At 39.8% G+C, this 20,660-nt stretch overlaps 1 protein-coding gene across 1 annotated transcript in view; it reads left to right on the forward strand.

The window, feature by feature from the left end:
- The first annotated feature begins 263 nt into the window (after positions 1-263).
- NR5A2 (nuclear receptor subfamily 5 group A member 2) overlaps positions 264-20,660 on the forward strand; it is a 98,947-nt gene continuing 78,550 nt past the window's right edge. Inside the window, exons 1-4 of the mRNA XM_038413306.2 lie at positions 264-523; positions 4,288-4,406; positions 5,694-5,835; positions 8,391-9,037. Of these exons, the coding sequence (XP_038269234.2) occupies positions 442-523; positions 4,288-4,406; positions 5,694-5,835; positions 8,391-9,037 (990 nt within the window). The 5' untranslated portion in view covers positions 264-441. The remainder of the gene's footprint in view (positions 524-4,287; positions 4,407-5,693; positions 5,836-8,390; positions 9,038-20,660) is intronic.

Raw genomic sequence — 20,660 nt, forward strand, 5'->3', positions numbered from 1 at the left:
AACAAGGCAGGACCGCAAGGTCTGAACTTCGCAACTCCACACTTGTGACAGGGCGAGAGCCGCGGCTGGAGGGAGCCCCTGCCCGGCCGGGGGGAGGAGAAGAAGGGGGGCGGGGAAGCCGGCCAGCCCGCGCACCGGCCCCGCCGCAGCGCGGCTTCCCCGGGCCGGCGCTCAGCCTGGCTGCCGCCGCTCTCCGCCCGAGCAGCGCCGCGGGCTCCCGGGCTGCCCCCTGGCGCGCGCCGAGCCCCAGCGCCCCAGGCGCGCGGCGCTAGGGGTGGGCAGCCGCGGGGCGCGCAGGGCTCGGGCCGGAGTGGGGGTGGGGAAGGGGGGGGGGGACGCCGCCGCTCGCCCCCTCTCCGAGCTAAATCTGTGCTGCCGTGCCCAGGTGCCGCTCTCCCGGACGGACACGGAGCCCCCATCCCGGCCCGCAGCCGCCTTGTCATGCTGCCCAAAGTGGAGACGGAAGCCCTGGGACTCGCCCGAGCGAATGGGGAGCAGGGGCAGATGCCGGAAACCATGCAAGGTAAGCACAGGGGCGCTCGCTCCTGCGGTACCTGCCGGGCAGGGCTCCGAGCCCCGGGGGCAGAGCTCCGCGGCTCCCTCCGGAAAAAGTTGGTGGCTCCCGAGCAATCGGTTGCGGAGGTTTCTACAGCGATTGCCGGTTAGCCAGGTCGAGCCGGCAGGGCTTAGCGGCACCGGCAGCTGGAGCCCGGCTGACCCGGCAGCTGTGCCTGACAATGGGGAAGTTTGCTGAACTTCCAGAACCGAGTTACTAAAAGCTTTGGGGGGGGGGGATTTAAAGCCTTCGGAAATTCAGCCCGAAAGCAATGATTGGGAGGGAGGACTAAGGGTAACGATCCGAATCTACCCTCTGCCCCCAGTGCATGGGAGACGTGATACGGTGCAGTCGTATCCTCAAGCATCAGACGCAGGGTTGAGCTGTGAAGGGAAACTCGGACCCGTTGTCTAGTATTTTAAGGGGGGAATGGGGCCTATGGGAGCGGGGATTTCCAGGTCCCCTTTATTTTCCTAGCTCCTGATTGCTCGCAAGAAAACATATCCATCCCACTGGCTCTATTTTAAACGCGTTTTATTTAAAAAAAAAAAGGCAGCTCCATATTCTGGCTCGCGTAAAAGAACCTCCGAAGTTTATCTCAAGCAAACGAGGGGGTGACATCAGGAAAATCCCTGCAGCAATTCCATACTCGCCCTTTGCACGACCCAGATTCTGTCTCTGCTCTCGAAATGCTCCTCGCCACCCCTTTACAACTTTACCTGGCATAGACTCGAAGGGAATAAGGCTTGGAGGCTGAAGCCTCGAAATACACAGCTGTCAGGGGACCATTTCCAAGCAGGGTTTTAGCCATTCTGATGCGTTATTAGCGGTCGTTTTCTGGGCTGTTCCTGTCGGTTTGCTAATTGCATTTATGGCTTTGTGTGAGAGTAAGTGTGGTAATAAGGGCAGCTTGTCTTTCAGTACAAATGACACAGGTGATCAACCAGATGCGTTGGGAAACTTTGATTCAGCAAGTCCTGAAACTGACGGTGTATTTATGCCTCTGAATTTCATTCCTGGGTGGGCAGAGAATGCAGGCGCTGGAGCTGAGTCGCTGGGGTACCATAGTTTAGCAGGAAGGATCTTTTAAAGTCCTAACTCCAGAGTGGAGTTGGAAACTTTCTGTCTGAAACCCAAAGACTTTCGCTTTAACCTGCGTTAATTTTGAGCTCGGGACAGGAGATTTGAACGCTCTTTCAGAGAAGTGGCTGTGAGTGGCCGGGGAACGAGCGATTCTCAGCTCGCTCCTGAGTTCAGTTAAAGATGATCCTTATTTGCCATGCTAAAGGCAGGGGGCTTTCGCTATGTCACAGAGAGATTCGGCAACAGCGCTGGAGTTGCTCCCCAATCACTCCCCTAAATGGAGGAGCAGAGAGGATCCCCTAAATGCTGGGTCTCCATTTCGGGCATTCTCCCCATCCTATCGGCCCAGGTGTCTGGTGGGGCTAGCTGGCCAGAGACACAGCGGTAATTCTTCACTGTAGAAATGCCCCATTTTAGCACAATGTGCTACTCAACTCCAGAAGCGGGTAGGAGTGAGGGCTCTGGGCGACCCTTTAGCAGAAACTTCTCTACCGGTCGCTTGTTTCAGCCTAAATTGTTCGATTTCAAGGGGCCCTTTTCTATCTCGAGGCTAATGGGACGCAGAAATTGTAAGGGGGTTGGGGTGTCAGGATAATTCAGACTTTCTTTTTCTTTGGATGTGTCCCGCTCAACACTGTGTTATCCTGCAAAGCTCCCGGACAGCGCTTGGAAAAAAATCCTTGTTTTCCCTACTGACCCTTTTCTCCATTTATTTTCTCTTGTGACACCGGGAACTTTGTTCTTGCGTCGGCCCCTGCAGCCCAGACAACGTGAGGAGAAAGAAGGGACTAGTCGTTCTCTCTCTCCCCGGTGTATTTATTGCCTGCATACCGAGAGCAGAGAAACTACATTCATCCGCTCTTTAATCTTAGTTAAAGAATCGCCCACCTAAGGTCAGGTATATAAAAGAAATCAACAAGCGTGGAGATGGTAGCGAGAGAGCCCATAGTGTGCAACACACACACTCTGCTCTCTGATCAGATTGGCCCTGATTCATAAACCGTGAAGAAGTCGTTCTGAAAATATTTTCCCTCGGCTATTTCACGCCGTGTTAATTTCACTCCAGTTCCCTCTCTAGTTCCCAGAGAGAGCCTGGGGGTTCTTTCCTTAGGGGACACGGCTGCTGTTAGTTAGTTAAGTCTTAGCACATCTTTTTTTTAACCCAGAGACTCTTAACTCCAAGGCATCCTCAGCCGCTTTCTGGGATATCTCTCCCTTGATACAACTACTTAGATGTAACTCGCTTAGATGACTCAAAAATGTGACAGCTGTTTGATTCTAGGGGAACAAAATCATAACTTCTGCCGCTGTTGTGTCCATCACCCCCTTACAGAGATCATTGATTACATTACAAACTGTCAGCGGCCTGGTGTATTTTGCAGCAGGAAAAGGGAAGGAAATTGGCTCTGCGGTGAGCGGTGGGAGTGTTTTGGGGGGAGTATAATCAGACCTGCTGACTGAACTGGTTGTGGGGTGAATCCGGATCAATTCTCTCTCTCTTTCATTCAGGTCCTTTCGCGCCCCCTCATCTCCCAGCTCTCCTCCACCTTTCCTCGGAGTGGCAGAGGCCGCATTAGATTCCTACAGACAGGTTTTTTCCTTCAGGGTTTTGTCTAAAGTGCACAGGGGTATTTGGGAAAATCAGGGCATAGGAACTGCTGCGTTTCCTGTTTACATTCTGTACATCTTTTAGATCTCCCGCAAACACTGATTACTTTTGTCCGAGGAAGTTGATTACTTGCGCCTGGGACCTTCATCCTGGATCGTTGGGGTTTGATTTGGGTTTAATTTAGCATGGTGATTATATAAAATTAATTAGGTTTAGGTACTTTACAACCCCCGTGCCTTCTGCTTGTCTCCTTCTTTACTTTTCTCTAGTTTCCGGGGGTTAAAAATGTTTGGAGGCAAAAGTAAATAAAATGGGAAACAATAAGAAATTTGAACATGTAATATTAAAACTGATCGATTTAGGTATTACAGGAAGCAGGCTTTTGTTAAAGATGAGCTGCTGATCAGAATCAAGCATACAAGGTTTTGGGTGTCAGGACAGCATTTTAACTTGGTGCTGTAAGTAATTTACATTCAACGCATTAGGAGAGTGCTAGTTATGTGGGTTCAAGTTTAAATAAAGTAAATATTTACAGATTGGCATTATTTTAACAAAACTTTAAAGGAAGCAAACCTAGTTAAAGTTAGTTTACATACCTCAGTGAGATCTAACCTTGTCAATTTTGGTTCTAACTTTTTAAAGCACTTTCCTGATAAGTGGTGAAATTAAATCATTTAACATAGTTTCTGGTTTGATGGACTGTAGATGGTTTAAGAGCACTGGAATTCTGAATAACTCTAGAATTTTTTCTTACAACACAAAACTCTGAAGTTTATACTTTTGTTTACTTGTGAAGAGTCCATAGTGTTTTGCTGTTGAATTAAAAATTTCATGTTTCAGTGTGAGTTGTGGTGGTGGGGTGTTTTTTTTGTTTGTTTGGATTTTTTTTAAAAGTCTTTTTATTTAATTTGCAGAAGGTGTTTCTCTAATGAATTGTTTCCTCAGGTCAAAATTAATGTCTGATAGTTGGAGCTGAGGAAAGCATTTTTGAACTACTTATGTAAATGCTCATTGAATGTGTTATTTCTGTTTTTTCCAGTGTCTCAGTTTAAAATGGTGAATTACTCTTATGATGAAGACCTGGAAGAACTGTGTCCAGTTTGTGGAGATAAAGTGTCTGGTTACCATTATGGACTTCTCACCTGTGAAAGCTGCAAGGTTTAGTACAAATTACTTAATAGAATACAAATCAAAATGGTTTAAAATATTTTAAAATGCTAAAGGAAAATGCTGGTAAAAATAAACAAACAGGGGTTTGGCTTCTTTCTGATTCCATTTATTGTTAGATTCACACCCAAAATTTTGAAAAACCTCATTTGCCCAAATGGAAAAAAACAAGAAGTTAGATTGTTTTGTTGTATGTCTGTGTCCATTGCTTTTAAATATTTTGTTGTTGTGAAGTGATAGAGTTGTAGAACTTTCAGTCCTAAGTGACCCAACTATTGATTTTAAGTGATTTATATACATTTAGAGTATTATTGTTCCTGTAGGATAAAGTGACAAACTGGTTTCCTCAGTACATTTCAGTTTTACAAAATCTAATGCCACTGTTCCAAGGTTTTCCCTTTCAATATAAAAATGTAAATTTCTGTTGTCATTACAATTTCATGCTTATTCTTCCTACAAAGTATTTTATTTTAGTATTTACTTGGACATATACACAATTAAAGTCAAACAAATAATTTCTTGTAGTATATTAAATAAAGAATATTCATACATGTAATTTATCCTGTGCACATATTTGGAAACTAAATCCATATCTAATGAAACCAACTATTAAATATAGCTGAGCCTTGTAAGTGAATGCAATAATTTGTCATGAATAAACCTTTTAAAGTTATATACAACCATTTAAATCAGTTTTCTAACAGCAGAATCTCTTACCCTCTACACCAGAACAATGCAATTTTAAACATTTCACTGTATGGCAAGCAGAATAAACCTAGAAAATCACATTTTTGTTTTTAAAAAAATGTATCGAGACAATGAATGTCAAATATTTATTATGCCTCTGGTATACACAATAACAATATACAAAGAGCCAATGTATCTTATGTTTCTATTACATTTTGCATCATTTATTCCATATAAGATTACTTGAAAAAGGCAGACTTCAGTCATTTTATGAATATTAAATAGCAGACAAAAGAGATACTGGTCAGCATCAGTGTTTATAGTCACATTGTTAGGGATGCAGTGGCGTACAAGCAAGTCTCACTAATCTTTGTCGTAAGTCTACAAAAAACGCAGTACTACTACCAGAAAAACTCCTCTATAGTCCAGCAGTTTTCTCCAGGGTATATCTTGCTGAAATCTAAAATAAACCACGTAACCTCACAAGTACTTGAGTGGTACATGACAAGTTTCTGACAATGATTTCCATAAAATAAAATGCTGAAACCTACTGTTAAAGTGAAACGGGTTGACTCTTTGTCTATCATACAGGGATTCTTTAAACGAACGGTCCAGAATAACAAAAGGTACACGTGTATAGAAAATCAGAATTGCCAGATTGACAAAACACAGAGAAAGCGTTGCCCTTACTGTCGATTTCAAAAATGTCTAAGTGTTGGAATGAAGTTAGAAGGTAAGAATTATTACTATTATTGTATATTTATAATCTATACAAACTATTGAAAATATTACATACATTTTAGTTTTATACAAATTATGTTGCACATAATTTACCCTACCCATTTAAAAATACTTGCTAGTAACTTATTATATGCTGCTCTTGTATGTTTTAAATAAGGGATATTTTTAAACTATTCATAAGTAGTAGCAGGTCAATTATAAGTTAAAGCTAGTTAAAACCACAAGAAAAAATTGAAAACATTTGATTTATAGATAGTTTGATGCATTTAGGAGTACTTGGATAAAAGAGTAAGAATAGCATGGAAATTACTTTTTAAACTTTATAGGAACAAACAGAATTAATTCAGAATAAAAACAGAATACAGAATGGGGAATTAATAATTTCAACTAATTTCTGGTCTTTAGTATCAGGCATTATTTTATTTAATTTATATTTTATAGAGTATTTTGTTTTTGTTATGGTTTTGTTTTGCAATATCCATCTTAAAGAAAATGTGAAATAAAGAAAAATTAAGAGTCTTTCCTCATGCAAAATTGCAATGGATTTCAATGGGAATTCAGTACACAGAGTGACTGAAGAATTGAATTAAAAATAGGGGTAAAAATCTCTAAAAGTATGTCATAAAGCTATTATGAATAGGTATACTTTCACAATGAGATTTCTTGAAAAATTTAAAGGAAATACAAGATTTTAGAGTTCAGAAAGATCATTCACATACAGAGAAGAAGAACAAGAGTCTATTGAAATAACAGAATGCAAAATTACTGTCAAGAGGCTAGTAAGAGAATTTTGAAATATGTAGATATAAATGCAAATATGCATTCAAATATACAGACAGCCTCATGCAATTTAGTAAATACAACACTCATTACATTTGCCTACAGTGCACAGATCAAACTGGTATATACAATGAGCGAAACATCTTGGGTTGCAGTATATCCCCCTGAAAACTAGTGGTAAAATAAGTCATTTAATGTTTTAGTCAGTATGGACATTTATCAGCAGGTTGAAAATATATTGCGTAACTGCTACTTCTAACTGTTTTTAATTACAGATAATCATACAGGGCCAAATTCTGTAATCATATGATTACATACAACTCACTTTTGTGCAACTCCCACTGAAATCAAAGTATCTCAGGGTGAATTTGACCTATAATGTTTAATTGTGCAGCATGTTGCAACTGTTTTGAGAAGGATATATATGTTACATTTATCAGCAAAATATTGTATAAGACTTTTCAGTTTCCTGCCATATTCATAAGGGATAGTGTTAGCAGCAAAAAACTACAGCATTAACTAAAACCAAGAGAGAGAGAGACTATAAAAGATTTATCTTTATATCCTTCTGTCACATCTGTACAACTTCTATTTCTCTATCTGGAAAATTGGAAGAACACATGCTTTCATAATAATAAATGCCTGTAACATTTATATATCTATTTCCCTGATAGTGATATGTAGACTTGAATTCTAGTTAATAAATTACCATGTATACCAAAAATCATTAATTGTTAAAGTCTTCATGATAATTTACAGTATTGTGTACCTAGGATTCATAATAAATTTTTAATGTTACACTAATCCCTAAGATAAAAAGCTCATGAACTTAACCTCCAGCAATCTCAGCAGTCTCATCATGGCACCAAGCTGTCAAAGGTTCCTGTTTCTATCTAATTGCCATTGAGCAAGGTGCGCTTGGCGAGAACTATTCACTAGTCCATTAGATATATGCCATAGTGACAGATACTGCTGTGACAGAGACCACCAATATGATTCCCGAGGCAGCTGTTGAAGTAGATTTGTTTTAATTATTTCTAATTCCAGAGATATTACAAGCTATAACATTGTCAGTAGTTTCTGAGTCAGTTCAAGCTTGTGTGTGGAATATGGCAAGCGGGCAGCTTTCTCTATGCCTATTCAAATTGCATTTGAAACATCTCTAGAAAATGAGGAATGTTCCTTAAACATTTGCAACAATATACATAAACCATAAAGGTTTATTAAAATCTTTAATTTTTGCCAAAGAAACCAGATTCACCTTTATGCCTATTGAGCATTTTACAGCTTACATTTCAGACAATTTTTGTGTAATGGTGGTATGCAGTAATGGAATGATTATCATGAGATAACATGGCCCTCAGGATACTTCTCAGATGAGTTCGGGACAGAAGCCATTTTTTCCTAATGATATCGTGGGTTGCAGTTAAAAAAAAGTATGAGATCTCAACAGGAATCACGTTATCTCATGATATGTGAAATTTGTGCAGCCAACCACTGTGTTTGTCCCTAATTATTACATTTTAAATGACCTAAACAATGAGTTCATACATGTTAAGAATATTTGTCCAATAGGTAACTAAGACAATTAAAATTCATTAAATCAAAAGATTTTTTTTCCTTTTGGAATAATCATGATATTTTGATCAAAGTAAATTAAGGGAGTGCTGCTGTCTTGCCACTCTTTCCTAAACATGTGTTCAATTTAAGAATGTTACCTGCTTAAGTTTTAACGAATATCTTACTTCCTTCTCTCTTCCCCAACAGCTGTGAGAGCTGACCGAATGCGTGGGGGTCGAAACAAATTTGGACCAATGTACAAGAGAGACAGGGCACTGAAGCAGCAGAAGAAAGCCCTTATCCGAGCAAATGGACTTAAACTGGAAGCCATGACTCAAGTGATCCAAGCAATGCCCACTGACCTGACAATATCCTCTGCAATCCAGAATATCCACTCTGCTTCCAAAGGCCTACCTCTGAACCATACTGCCTTGCCTCCTACAGACTATGACAGAAGTCCCTTTGTAACCTCTCCAATTAGCATGACAATGCCACCTCATGGCAGCCTACAAGGTTACCAAACCTATGGCCACTTTCCAAGCCGTGCTATCAAGTCTGAGTATCCTGACCCTTACACTAGCTCTCCAGAGTCAATAATGGGCTACTCATACATGGATAGTTATCAGACAAGCTCACCAGCAAGTATTCCACATCTGATATTGGAACTCTTGAAGTGCGAGCCAGATGAGCCACAAGTCCAGGCTAAGATCATGGCATATTTGCAGCAGGAGCAAGCTAACAGAAGCAAACATGAAAAGCTCAACACATTTGGGCTTATGTGTAAAATGGCTGACCAAACCCTCTTCTCCATTGTTGAGTGGGCAAGGAGTAGCATCTTTTTTAGAGAACTTAAGGTAGGTAAAAAGCTCATATTATTTTAGATACAGGTTTTTAAGCAAGAGAATATGATTTATTTTGTTAAAATGCATCACACTTGCTTACTTTACTTTGGCTTCATGTAGGTTTACTATAATGAGAATAAACTTTCAATTGATTTTGCTATTTTAACCTATTATGTGGGATATAAGAAAGACTAGGCACTGTTCTGCCTTTTTTATATTTAATGCATCTCCCTCTCTTTCTCTCTCACTCTCCCCCTGATCACAAATCAATTACTCTTCTAAATACATCCATTGAGTATATTGTATGCAGGTTACACCACTATAGGTAGCATTTACCTAATTGGTCCTGTTACTGTGGTTACATATGGGGAAAAATACTTTATACACTTATGTATATACAGCCCCAAAATTACTGTGTACCGCTGGAGCATAGGACCTGATGAAGAGCAAGCAATGGTGGCTTAAGGTCTCCTTTGCACTCCCCTGATCCTAGAGGTACCAATGGACTGCTTTAACCCATGCTGGCTGCAACAGCCCATTAGAGGCAGTTACTCAGGCCAAGGTTTGCCAGAGCACTAAACAGCTGGAACCCCTAACAAACATGAATGACAGCTCTGTGATAGGCAGGAATTCCCTCACACCAAGGGATTCCCCAGTTGATTTGTTAGGGCAGCTTTATGGCCTATTGTGCAATTGGTCTGGCATAGAAGGACTGGGGATGTGGGGTGGGATGCAAACATCAGGCCCAGAATGTTAGAGGGGTAAACAAGAGCATTCTATAACCACTAGCTTAATAGGGGGGTCGCTCTTGAATGACCAAATGGTCTCTTTCTGTCTCCAAAAGAGAAGATGCATTGGAATCCACCTCTGAAACTTCCTGCTCTAGTACCTGTTTCTGAATTTCCTTCTGCTACTCAGGGAGATGCTGTTGCTTCAACATCATTTGTTGTACAGCCTTGTGACAGTCATTGGGTCCTTGTAGGCTGACTCTGTAGCCAATGGAAGGTAATCCAATATGCTAATAGAACTGCTGCTGCAGAGTTTCACTGAGCACTGAAACCTCCCTTGTGAATCAGGAGCACTGAAGGGGGACCCTGTTAAAAAAGGCACAGGTACAGAATAGGATGCTCACTGCATCAGAGTTGTTGGTTGTTATAAGCATGACTATGCTAAGACACATTTGGAGTGATCTCTGAAGGCCAGTTCAAAGGAAGTTAAAGGAACCTCATTGTGCTACCTAGGCAACTGAAGTATGGGTGACTCTGACCTCAGATGTCTGTTCCCTCTCCATTCATGAGAGTAGTTGCAGGATCACTGCTTACTCAGCCTGAATGATGACGAAGGTCATTTAGAGGGAAGGTGATTTAAAAAGGAAAAATAAATGTATAATTTCTTCTGATTTATTTGCAAATATAAATTATTTAAGATTTTATAATGAGCCATATGCTCTATTTTAAATAATTTTAAGATACAAAATGCAGAAACAAACTTTTAGCAAACCATTTCCTAAAAGTCAAATTTATTTATAAAGGACCAGACCCTGCTGCTCTTACACTGAGGAATACCCACTGAAATCACTGAAACTATTCAAAGAGTAAGGTACTCCTCAATGTGAGCAAAAATGGCAGGATCTGGCCTAAAATTATTATGGAGTTATGTGATAAAATGATAATCTGAAAACATCTTTAACAGATGTTCCTTAAACATTCAACTTTTGGTGTCCCAAAACCCAGTGCATATGAAGACTAACCACTCAGATGGCTGTAGTGAGGACAGTTATAGGAGACAGCCATTACCTCCAGCATCAGCCTTGTAGAGTCTCTTTATCCCTTCCATCCACTACAGTAAACACACAAGATGCAGGAACGTGTTCCATACAAGAGAGAACCAACTTTTCGAGGCTACAGAAGTATGGGGACTACATACATTCTGTACCCAGCAAGCAGATTTTTTTAAAAGAGGCTTTTTAAAGGCACTTTTTTCATCTTAATATGTGTACCTTTTACACCATAGGACCTTATACTTCAGACAGTTTAATATTTGCTGACAGAGATCTTTCTCTTGGACAATGAGCTACTAAACCACAGAGCATCCCTGGAAAATCACAAGATAATGAAGCTCACCAGCACATATAGGAAATCACTCCACACCTGATGGATTTTATGGCCCAGGTCCTGCAAAATGCTGAGCATGTTCAACTCCCAGTGACTTCAGTGGAAGTTGTAAGTGCTCAGCACTTCAGTGGATCAGGTCCTAGAGTGAAAGACAACAGCATATCCCTTTGCTGCTAAAAGAAGATGAGAGAAACAGTACTAAAGCAGGACTTACGTTCCTATCTGTGCATGGATTCCTTCCCAGGTCCCCCCTTCCTATCACCTTTTGCATCAGTTTCAGGTGTCCATTCCTGGTCAGTGCAAAAGGAGCAGACATCTCAGACTGCTCCACAGAGCATGAATACTGAAGGAAGGATATTTGGCCTGTGGATATGACTAGGAGAACTCAAGTGCAGTATGGGAGTGGGAGTTGCTTGTGAGGAAAGAGGGACTAGATCACCAAATGAACTAGCCCTCGTCTTGCCAGTCTCAATTGATTCAAATCAATAGTCACAGCTGAGAAGCATGAGAAGTATGTAAAAAGAATGAGAAAATGTATCTCTTATTATTTCCTACTTCTCAAAGTTTAAAGTATGAATCTTGAACATCCATTGCAGGTTAGACAGCTGCATAAAAAGAGATCTGGGAATAAGAGTTTCCCTTAGATGAGTGAATCACAAATGATGTAACAAAAAAATCTGCATAAATAGTGGCTAGTAACAAATTCATAATGATCCAATGCATATAGATCACATCTTACATAAATGGGTGCAAATATTAAACAGGGTGTTAGCAAGCCATTCAGTTCCTTCCAAACCCATTGTTACATGCTCATCTCTTTGATGCACAAGAAAGGGGGAACCTTTTCTTTTGTCCCAACCCTACCGATTTGGAGCCAGAAAGCTTAAACATCCTTTAACTCGGGACTGAAAAGGACACATGATGACAATGTGCTGTCTTAGTTCATAAATGGATTAGGAAAAATTAATCCTTGGGGAAATGGCACTGAATTTTGTTCATTATTTTATAATTTATAATTATTATTTTAAAATCAACTCACATGATAATAAATGCATATTTACTTCTTAAATGGTTATGTCTTGAAGTTTCTATTCAGTTTATCCATGATCATCTTCCTCTGAGCGTATCTGCTCTATCAAAATGCAACATCTCTTCTGTGGTCCATGACATACATACAACAGGAAACACCTACCACTAGAGTAGTAGACTTACACCAGGAAAAAAAAGAGAGTGAGAAAGAACTTACCCTGTTGAGACAACAGTACATAGATTAAACTCCTCATTTTGGACCCTGCTCCTTGAAGGTCAGTTAAATGATATATTGTAGCACACTCTTTGCATTGTACTGGACTCTTCAGATCTTTGGAATGAAGTTAAAGATCTTTTCAATCCATGTATGAGTTAAATTTCGGGGATCATCCTTTTCATGTTGGAGAAAGAGAGAAAGGAGTCATTAGAGTCTTCAAATGATGTTCATTATCATTTGCAGCAATGAACTATAAAGTATGCATAACAAATACTTTTCAAGCTTGGTAGTGAAATGATATTAAGAAAACGTAATGTTTTAAGACTGTTAATCTTACTTATTAAGGGCCAGATTCTGCCAGTTTTTACAATGAGTGGCATCTTATTTTGAAAGTTGTCCTATCTGAAATTAATAGAACCACATGAAGTAAAGTACTATGCATCAGGGAATATGGATGTCAAAATCTGTCTCCAAGTGACTAGCTGCAATCTGGAAACTTGATTTCAACATCTTGCTAATATCTCAAACTTAAATATATCTTGTGTGTAGCCCTAGATGATGGCTGTGTAGCAGGCTGTGCTATCCAGGAGAAAGGTCTTTGCAAGGCTCAAAAGAAAACATTGCAAGAGTTTCTTCAGTCCAAAAACTGCATGGCCCCAAGACTGGATACAGAAAGTTCCAGTGGCCTCCATCTTCCCTGATCAAAATGTTAGTCCGCCACAGAAGAGTTCACAACTGCTATCAAAGCTAACATATTCCCCACTCCATAATGGGGAACAATCTCTGTTGCTGCATAACTCAGAAAGACAATAACACTTCCATGACCCAGTAGCCATCAAATTGCTTTCATCTTGATGTGGTCCTGATTACGCTGTGGCATAATATCCAGGAAAGTAGCAAGGGCCCTGGGCTCCGAAAATTAACTGAGGTTGGTAGTACCTAAAAGGCAAGGATCATGTAATGTTTACCTCAACTTATTCCCATAATTTGGAGTGTGGATATTATAGGTCAAAATACTATATGGCCACAAAATCCCATTATCCAGCTATGCTAGAAGAAGGATAGGAGGCACTGAATGTGGTTTAATTAGGCTGCAACTTTATTCCTAAATGTTAGGGAGTACCCAGCATGAAAAAGCACACAGTGCAGGTAATCCCATAATCATTTATATATACTAAAGTTTAGGGGGGTGATGTCAGCCCTCCCCTTTACTCATTCTGGTCCCTAGATAACCTGCTGCTGGGCCCCCCGCCCACCTCAAAAAAGAGTTAAAGGGGGGGCTATAAAGGAGGAGGGGTTGGCTGCCAGCTGTACCAGTCATAGGCGTCCCAAAACCCATTTTCTCTCCTTTAAAGAATATCTCCTTTAAATTCTTTACCAATCTGTGTTATCTGAACACTGTATCCCTTCCCTATGGAGTACCTGCAGTGGACATCCACCTCATGTTTACATAATGAGTTGTGACATCATAGCCTAACCTCCATTTCATGTCCATCCCAACTAAGCCCCCATCCTGCTGTGGGAAGAAGAAAGCAACCCACCTTGCCTAGGCCAATCTGGCAGTGAGGGAAAAAGTCCTTCCCAGCCCTTTGAGAAAGGAGTAACTAGCATAATGACCACAGCAGATCATGACAAAACCTGGCATTTAACTACTTCCAATGGGGTGTGTGGGGAGGGGTTGGTGCAAGTGTCTGGGTGCAAGTGTGCAAGCTCTGCCTGGTCCAGGTTAGAGAGGGCTTTTCCTGCACCAGGGTGGACTTAAGTAGTCCCCCCACTCCACAAGTTGCACATTTTTCCTATAAGCCAGACATCGGCCCCTATCATTTAATGCGCGGTGAGGTCATTTAGCAAATGGTTGCAAGTGTGGGCAGCTTCACTGACTTGGATGAAATTACACCCACTTACAGCAAGGAGGATTCTGGTATGTAAACCATGCTTACACAGAGTATACAAAGCCACATTTACATAAATCCCTTCTCCTTGTCTGGGGTGCTCCTCTTTGTGACTTTTGTAACTTCAAGTATTGCCCCATTTTTTCCTGTTTTAGACTGCTTTTCCCTCATTACATTGCTGAAAAGAAATGATATTAATATGTCATTTAACTGACCTTTGAGGAACAGGGGCTGAAATGAGAGGAGTTTAATCTATGTATTGTTGTCACAATGGGGTAAGTCCTCTCCCAGCCACAACCCATACATTCTTTGTCATTAAGATGATCATTTTTATTATGTTGATGACAATTTGATAATGTAGTCAAGACAGGATAATAGTGAGGAAGTGAGATTCTTACAAGGTGAGCATGCAATTTAAAGTTGGAATGAGTATCTTGAACATACCCAGTTTTAAAACAGATTGAAAGGACACATTTATTAAGGCAAAGTTCTTTTCTCCCCTCCTTGCTGGTACAGGAAAGACCCCCAATAGGGCCCTCCAGAAACTGCTTTCTTAGTTAACCCCTCTAGCAATGATGTTTTTGGACCTCTTCAACTTGTGTGTGGCAATCCCACTGAAGTTAATGCTTACCTGGGGCTACAGGAGCCGTTGTTTCTCCTGTGCAGGGGAAAAGGGGAAACCAGATTTATGGAGGGCCTCCCCGTTAAGTGGCTTTGCACCCTAGGAGAAGGTGCTAGTCCATTTTCCAATATATTTACTGTCTTCAGGGTTGGTCAGGGCAGCGCAGAGCTGGGTTAAGGATACTGTGTCCTTTATTCCTGCACAACCATGGATCCAGAGTTTGTAGACTGAGTTGGACAATCCAGTGATTTCTGACTGTATCAGTTCAGAGCCAGAATCCTCCTTGCTGTAAGTGGGTCTAATTTCATCTAAATTAGTGAAGATGCCCATACTTGAATCAAACCTGCATTTGGCCCTTTGACTTAAAATATATTTCTTCCAAAGTTTTAAATTCTCTAAGAAACCATGGTTTGACAATTTATGTTCCATAGGACCCAGTCTACTCTGCCACTTCTGCTGTATAAACACTTGGAAATTTGTTTACCCTGGTAGCAGAGAGAGATGGCAATTGGGCAAAAGCCATTTAAATAAATTTAGATCCCATGCTCACCATCAGTACAATAGTTAGCAGAAACTAAAATGGGTTCTAAATATGGTAAAAAGTATAGTGTGGACAGAATCAACAAAATTACTCGGCTACATCTTCCATCCAAAAGCATTACAGACAATACTTCATACATCACCTTTAATTCCAAATTTCTAATTCCAAACAAATAAATCAAACATCCCAAAACAGAACCCATAAAAAAGAGGGAATTGAATTACAGAAGTCTAGGAAATATTAAATTATCTCTTATAAGATAATTATATAGAGTAGGAAATCTATATTTGTTTGTGGAGAAAAATATTAGCAGTGGAACTCAAAAAGTTTTCCTTTGAGTGCTGAAAGACTATTACATTATTCAGACTAACTAATCAAATGCAACTGGGTAGCTTGAAGTGCTTTAGATTTTTCTTGTATTTACATTTATCAAAGCAGGAAATGTAACTAATAGAGCTGATGAAAGGAATCTTTTGCAATGTTCTTTCAATCAGGGATCTTCCAGAGCAAATAAGGAGAGAACAGCTTAAAACATTTAAATTTAAAACATTTAGGTTCAGGATTTCCCTTAGTATCAATGATTACATTAGCTAGTTAACATGTTGTCATGTATAGTCGTGGATTTCTGGTCACGCTTAGGAAATGTATCCATGATATGGAAATAGGACCTGCCTTCATTCTTAGTCTGTTTCTCAAACTGTGTGGAAGAAATATTGGGTGAAAGTATTAATCTTGTACAACAAAAAGAATTACTCATTTAAAAAAAACTTTACATTGACAAACGCTGAGTGTACTTTGATGAAAAACAATTGTTCATACTGACATTTTTATCTGAGAAGACTTGGAAGGCAGTGGTAAAATCAATATTACAAAAGGAAAAGCCTCTTGAGAGGACAAGGATGGATGGAGCATGGAGACTAAGCTACACACGCCATCCAGAGGTGAGCCTTCTCAGTCAGTGCAGTGTGTGTGCAAGTTTACTTTGCCACTGTCTTTGCTGTATCTGTTCTAAGGATAAATACAGGATTTCAGTATCTAGAGCCGTTATTCTGACATCCTTCTTGAACACTATATTCAGTCCTGATCCCAAGCCTTCTTGGGTTGATAAGAAAGCTGACCTTCCATGCCCAATTACTGCAGGGCTTGTGCTGAGGCAGCCCACTTAAGGGGGTATATGTTTGAGGTAGACTCTTTCCACTAGAGTAGACAGACTCACCAATCCACCTTAGTGAATAGCTAGCAGGTAATAATGATGTTTAGTCATTTATGAACTGAGCGGGACTTGAACTACTGATGATGCCATGAGGCACCCAGTCCACCCTAGAACTAGGGTCTGATGTGATAAGCAAAGGCACGCAGTACAACAATTAGCTGGAAACATGACATGTAAAGGAATTTCAGAATTTCCATTTGTTTAACTTTCCCTTTCAAAACCGAGGTGCAAAATCAGAAGCTCAAGGCAACCATTTGCACTGAACTTCGAACTGTTACATGGGAGACATTTATCCGTCCAGATTAGAATGAAAAGATGCTGCTCTTTAGGGGCCTCATTCTGTAGGCTTTGGTCAAGCAAAAATTATATTAAAGTCAATCCAAGCAAGGATTGGTCCCTTGATCAGAAAGTGGGCCACAATGAATAATGGGCCAGATTTTCAAAGGTATTTAGGTGCCTAAAGATGCAGATAGGCACCTAGTCGAGTTTTCAAAACCAGGTAGGCAGGTTAGGTGCCTAATTCCCTTTGTTTTTATCGAGGCTGCTTAGGTGCTTCTGAAAAATCCCAGTAGCATCTCTCTTCATCTTTAGGCTCCCAAATACCTTTGAAAATCTGCCCCATTGTGAGTAAAATTGAGGAGAGAATGGTACTCTCCTCAAGGGGTACATTCTAGCGCTTCTGTACTGGCTGGTTGACTCAGATTCTCCCAGGTGGGGAATGTTCCTACTCATGGAGATGGAAAGCTGCATTAAGTTTGATGCTGACTAGATCAGCATCAAGTTATCTACTAAAGAACCATGGGGTGGGTAGAGAGACAATTTCCGTACCCACTGCCTGCCCCATTTCACACACAGATGTTCGAGTGTGCCACTGAGGCAGCACTCACCACCTCTACACCCCTTGCACTGGGAGCTGCTAGAGAAGGATATGATATGGTCCACAATCTTCCAAACTATTATTTGGACTATTATTTGCTGTGCTGATGTAGAGTGCAATTTCATTCTCTGTTAAATGACACAACTTTTATAACCATGAAAAAAGGAAGAAATTCCAGTCCCGGGGAAAATCACAGATTTGTCCATTCACAGAGGAATGTTACAGTTTCATGGTGGAAAGTTGCTCCTTGTAAAAAGGTCTTTCATCTTTGCAAAAAGTTCTGTGTGATAACAAAATGCCCTGCTTTTTGCAAACAATGAAGAGAATTGGAGGGAAGGCTGTTTTCAGTTACATTGAAAGTTTTCTCATCCAGTTCTATCAAGGAGATGTAGATTTAAGGGCATCTTTAATTTAACCCATTGCACCTAGCAAATGCTACACCTAAGGTAAAATCCTGGTCTCATAGATGCCAATGTCAAAACTCTTACTAAGTTCAAAGGTGTGGGGATTCTGCCCCTATGGGACTAGCCAATGTAATTTTATGCTTCATATATAGGGGTATCATGTTGTTACAGAGTAGGGAGATGATTATCTTTCTATATACAATATATACAGTTTGGAGGCAACCCCTAGAATAATGCATTAAATTCTTGGGGCAGAAAAATATTGACAAACTGGAGGTAACTATGAGAAAAGCGGTAATAGTAATTGAGATTGGAGAAATTGACTTTAAAGATAGATTAAAAGAACTGCATATGCAGAGCTTGGTCAAGCAACCATCTCAGGAACCACATAAGCACATAGAAGTGCTGTATCTGAATGAAGCAAACACCAAGGACAGTGAAGAACTGTGTTCTAACTGCACTAGGAGTAATAGAGTGATACTAAGAAATGGAAAATTTAGGCTGACTGTCAAGAAACATTCCTAACAACAAGAGCTATCAAACTGCACAATAGTCTCCTAGGGGAAGCAGTGAAAGTCTTATTGCTTGAGTAATTTAAAACTGGTCTTCACAAAGTATTCAGCTGTATACTATAGAGAACTGTCCAACATATGCAGAGGAGTGAATTAGATGATTTACTATGTTTTTTCCATCTTTGATTTTAAGATTGCACTATAAAAATCAGTTTAAGCCCCACAGGCAGGAAGGAACAAACATGTAGACTGAATTTCTTAGTTTTAGTGAATATAAATTAGGGAGCAGATCATTCATTGGGGTCCATTTACTGGTACATAAATGGCATGGGTCCATTTACTTCACTGGAGCTGTACCATTTTACACTAGCCAAAGATCTGATCCCTAGATTTTTAAAATTATTTTTGGCATTTATTGAATACATCAAGGTTTGTTCCATTACCCAGCCTCAATTTCTGAGCATTCAAATTATTGCCATCTTTACTTGCAAACTCAAGCAGGAGGTAAAGTCATGCAGTGGAAAGTGAATTCAGTTGCTTAATTATTTTTCATGCTAACTACTCTACCTATTTTCTCAGGAGCAAAAACAACCTCCACAGAGCAAGTTTCACTTTTGATGTGAAATCCATCATAGTTTCATTACACAAGGTGGGAGTGTGATAGTTTCAATAATTAGGTTATATCTGAGTTGACTTTACAGTGTCTATGTAATTTTTCCCAGTGTTAACTCAACACAAAACAATCAGCCAAACTGGAGAGTAGCACTTAATACAATGACTATGTCCAAAATTTATTGTTCTGTTAACATAGGTATAAGACAAATCCTGCAGTGAGTCATGATGAATAACATGGCTATTTAATTACTAAAGCAGGCAAACCTTCTGGTGAATATTTAATTTATTGTGGCACCAAAACTATTCATGACTTTGGGTCGAATTTGACAATTAGTTTCAGTCAGAAAAGAAACCTGAAAAAAAAAAGTTGGAAACACTGAAACATTTGTATTGACATTTGACATTTAGCTTTGAAATAACCTTTTCAAAATGACATGTCGGTTTGAATCAACATTCCATTTCAAAATGTTGTTTCAAATCAACATTGGAAATGTTTCATTTGACCCAAACAAAAAAAATATTTTTTGTTTTGGCAAGAAAGACCTTTTAAAAAATTTAGTTTCAGTTCAAAACAAATCGAATTATTTTTCTGATTTTTTCTGTTCAGCCATTGAACTGAAAAATCAATTATTTGCTCGCTTCTATAAATTATTCCCTTTTCCCTTGAGCCTTCCAGTATGATCAGTTTTTAAAAAGCAAAATGGTAAAAAATATTTTTGGTAAAAGAAAGCTCTTGGGAATTGAATGTTCTAACTTCCTGTTTGTTTTCTGATTGATTTTCTAATGAAAAACCCATCTAATTACCTTGTTCTTGTGGTTTTAAGGTTTTATAAGTAAGTACTGTTTACTAAAAAGCACCGTTTATATTCAGAGAATGAAGATGAGTTAATACTAAATTCGAGTACATTTTGCTTACTTGTGGGCTTTCCATATCGTAACATTCATTTGAAATGGCTCTTTCATTTGTACTTCTGCAAAAATTACTAATTTTTTTTAAAAAGGACTCAAACTATCATTACATTTGTACTTTATAGTCTCTTGATGTACTGCTTTGTCAATTCAGCTTGGCAGCAGGATGTAGGATTGCACTACCTTGTGTGTCGAACAGAAATAGACATGCAGCCCTCACTCAGACAAAACCCCCATAGACATCAATAGGAATTTTGCCTAAGTAAGGGAGTACAGAACTGTAGCCTAGTTGTTGAAATGACTTCATGTTGATATGAGAAAAAAAATGTCAATTATTTGCTGAACAAAAGCAACATACTTCAGGGAAGCATTAGCCTAACAGCAACTAGTTTACAGATTAAAATCTCAAATCTAGCTGTTTGACAGCAGGTCTATTTCCATTTCACTGATGTTCACAGCATAGGGTCAATCTTATGCAGTACAAAAGGGGGCAGGGGAAGGACTTTGTACACCACAAGAGCACAGAGATACCGCAAGTGCAAACTTGTCAGATAATCTGTAACTTGCACAAGCTTCTGTACCCTGCATGAAATTCACCCTCTGTACAGAGGGCCAGACCAAGGCCTATGCACTACATAAACCCTCCAAACTGGATTTAAGTAGGCCTGAGATGGCATATAAGCCTAGTGC

The sequence above is a fragment of the Dermochelys coriacea genome, chromosome 8 (assembly GCF_009764565.3).
Source record: "Dermochelys coriacea isolate rDerCor1 chromosome 8, rDerCor1.pri.v4, whole genome shotgun sequence".
Lineage (NCBI taxonomy): Eukaryota > Metazoa > Chordata > Testudines > Dermochelyidae > Dermochelys > Dermochelys coriacea.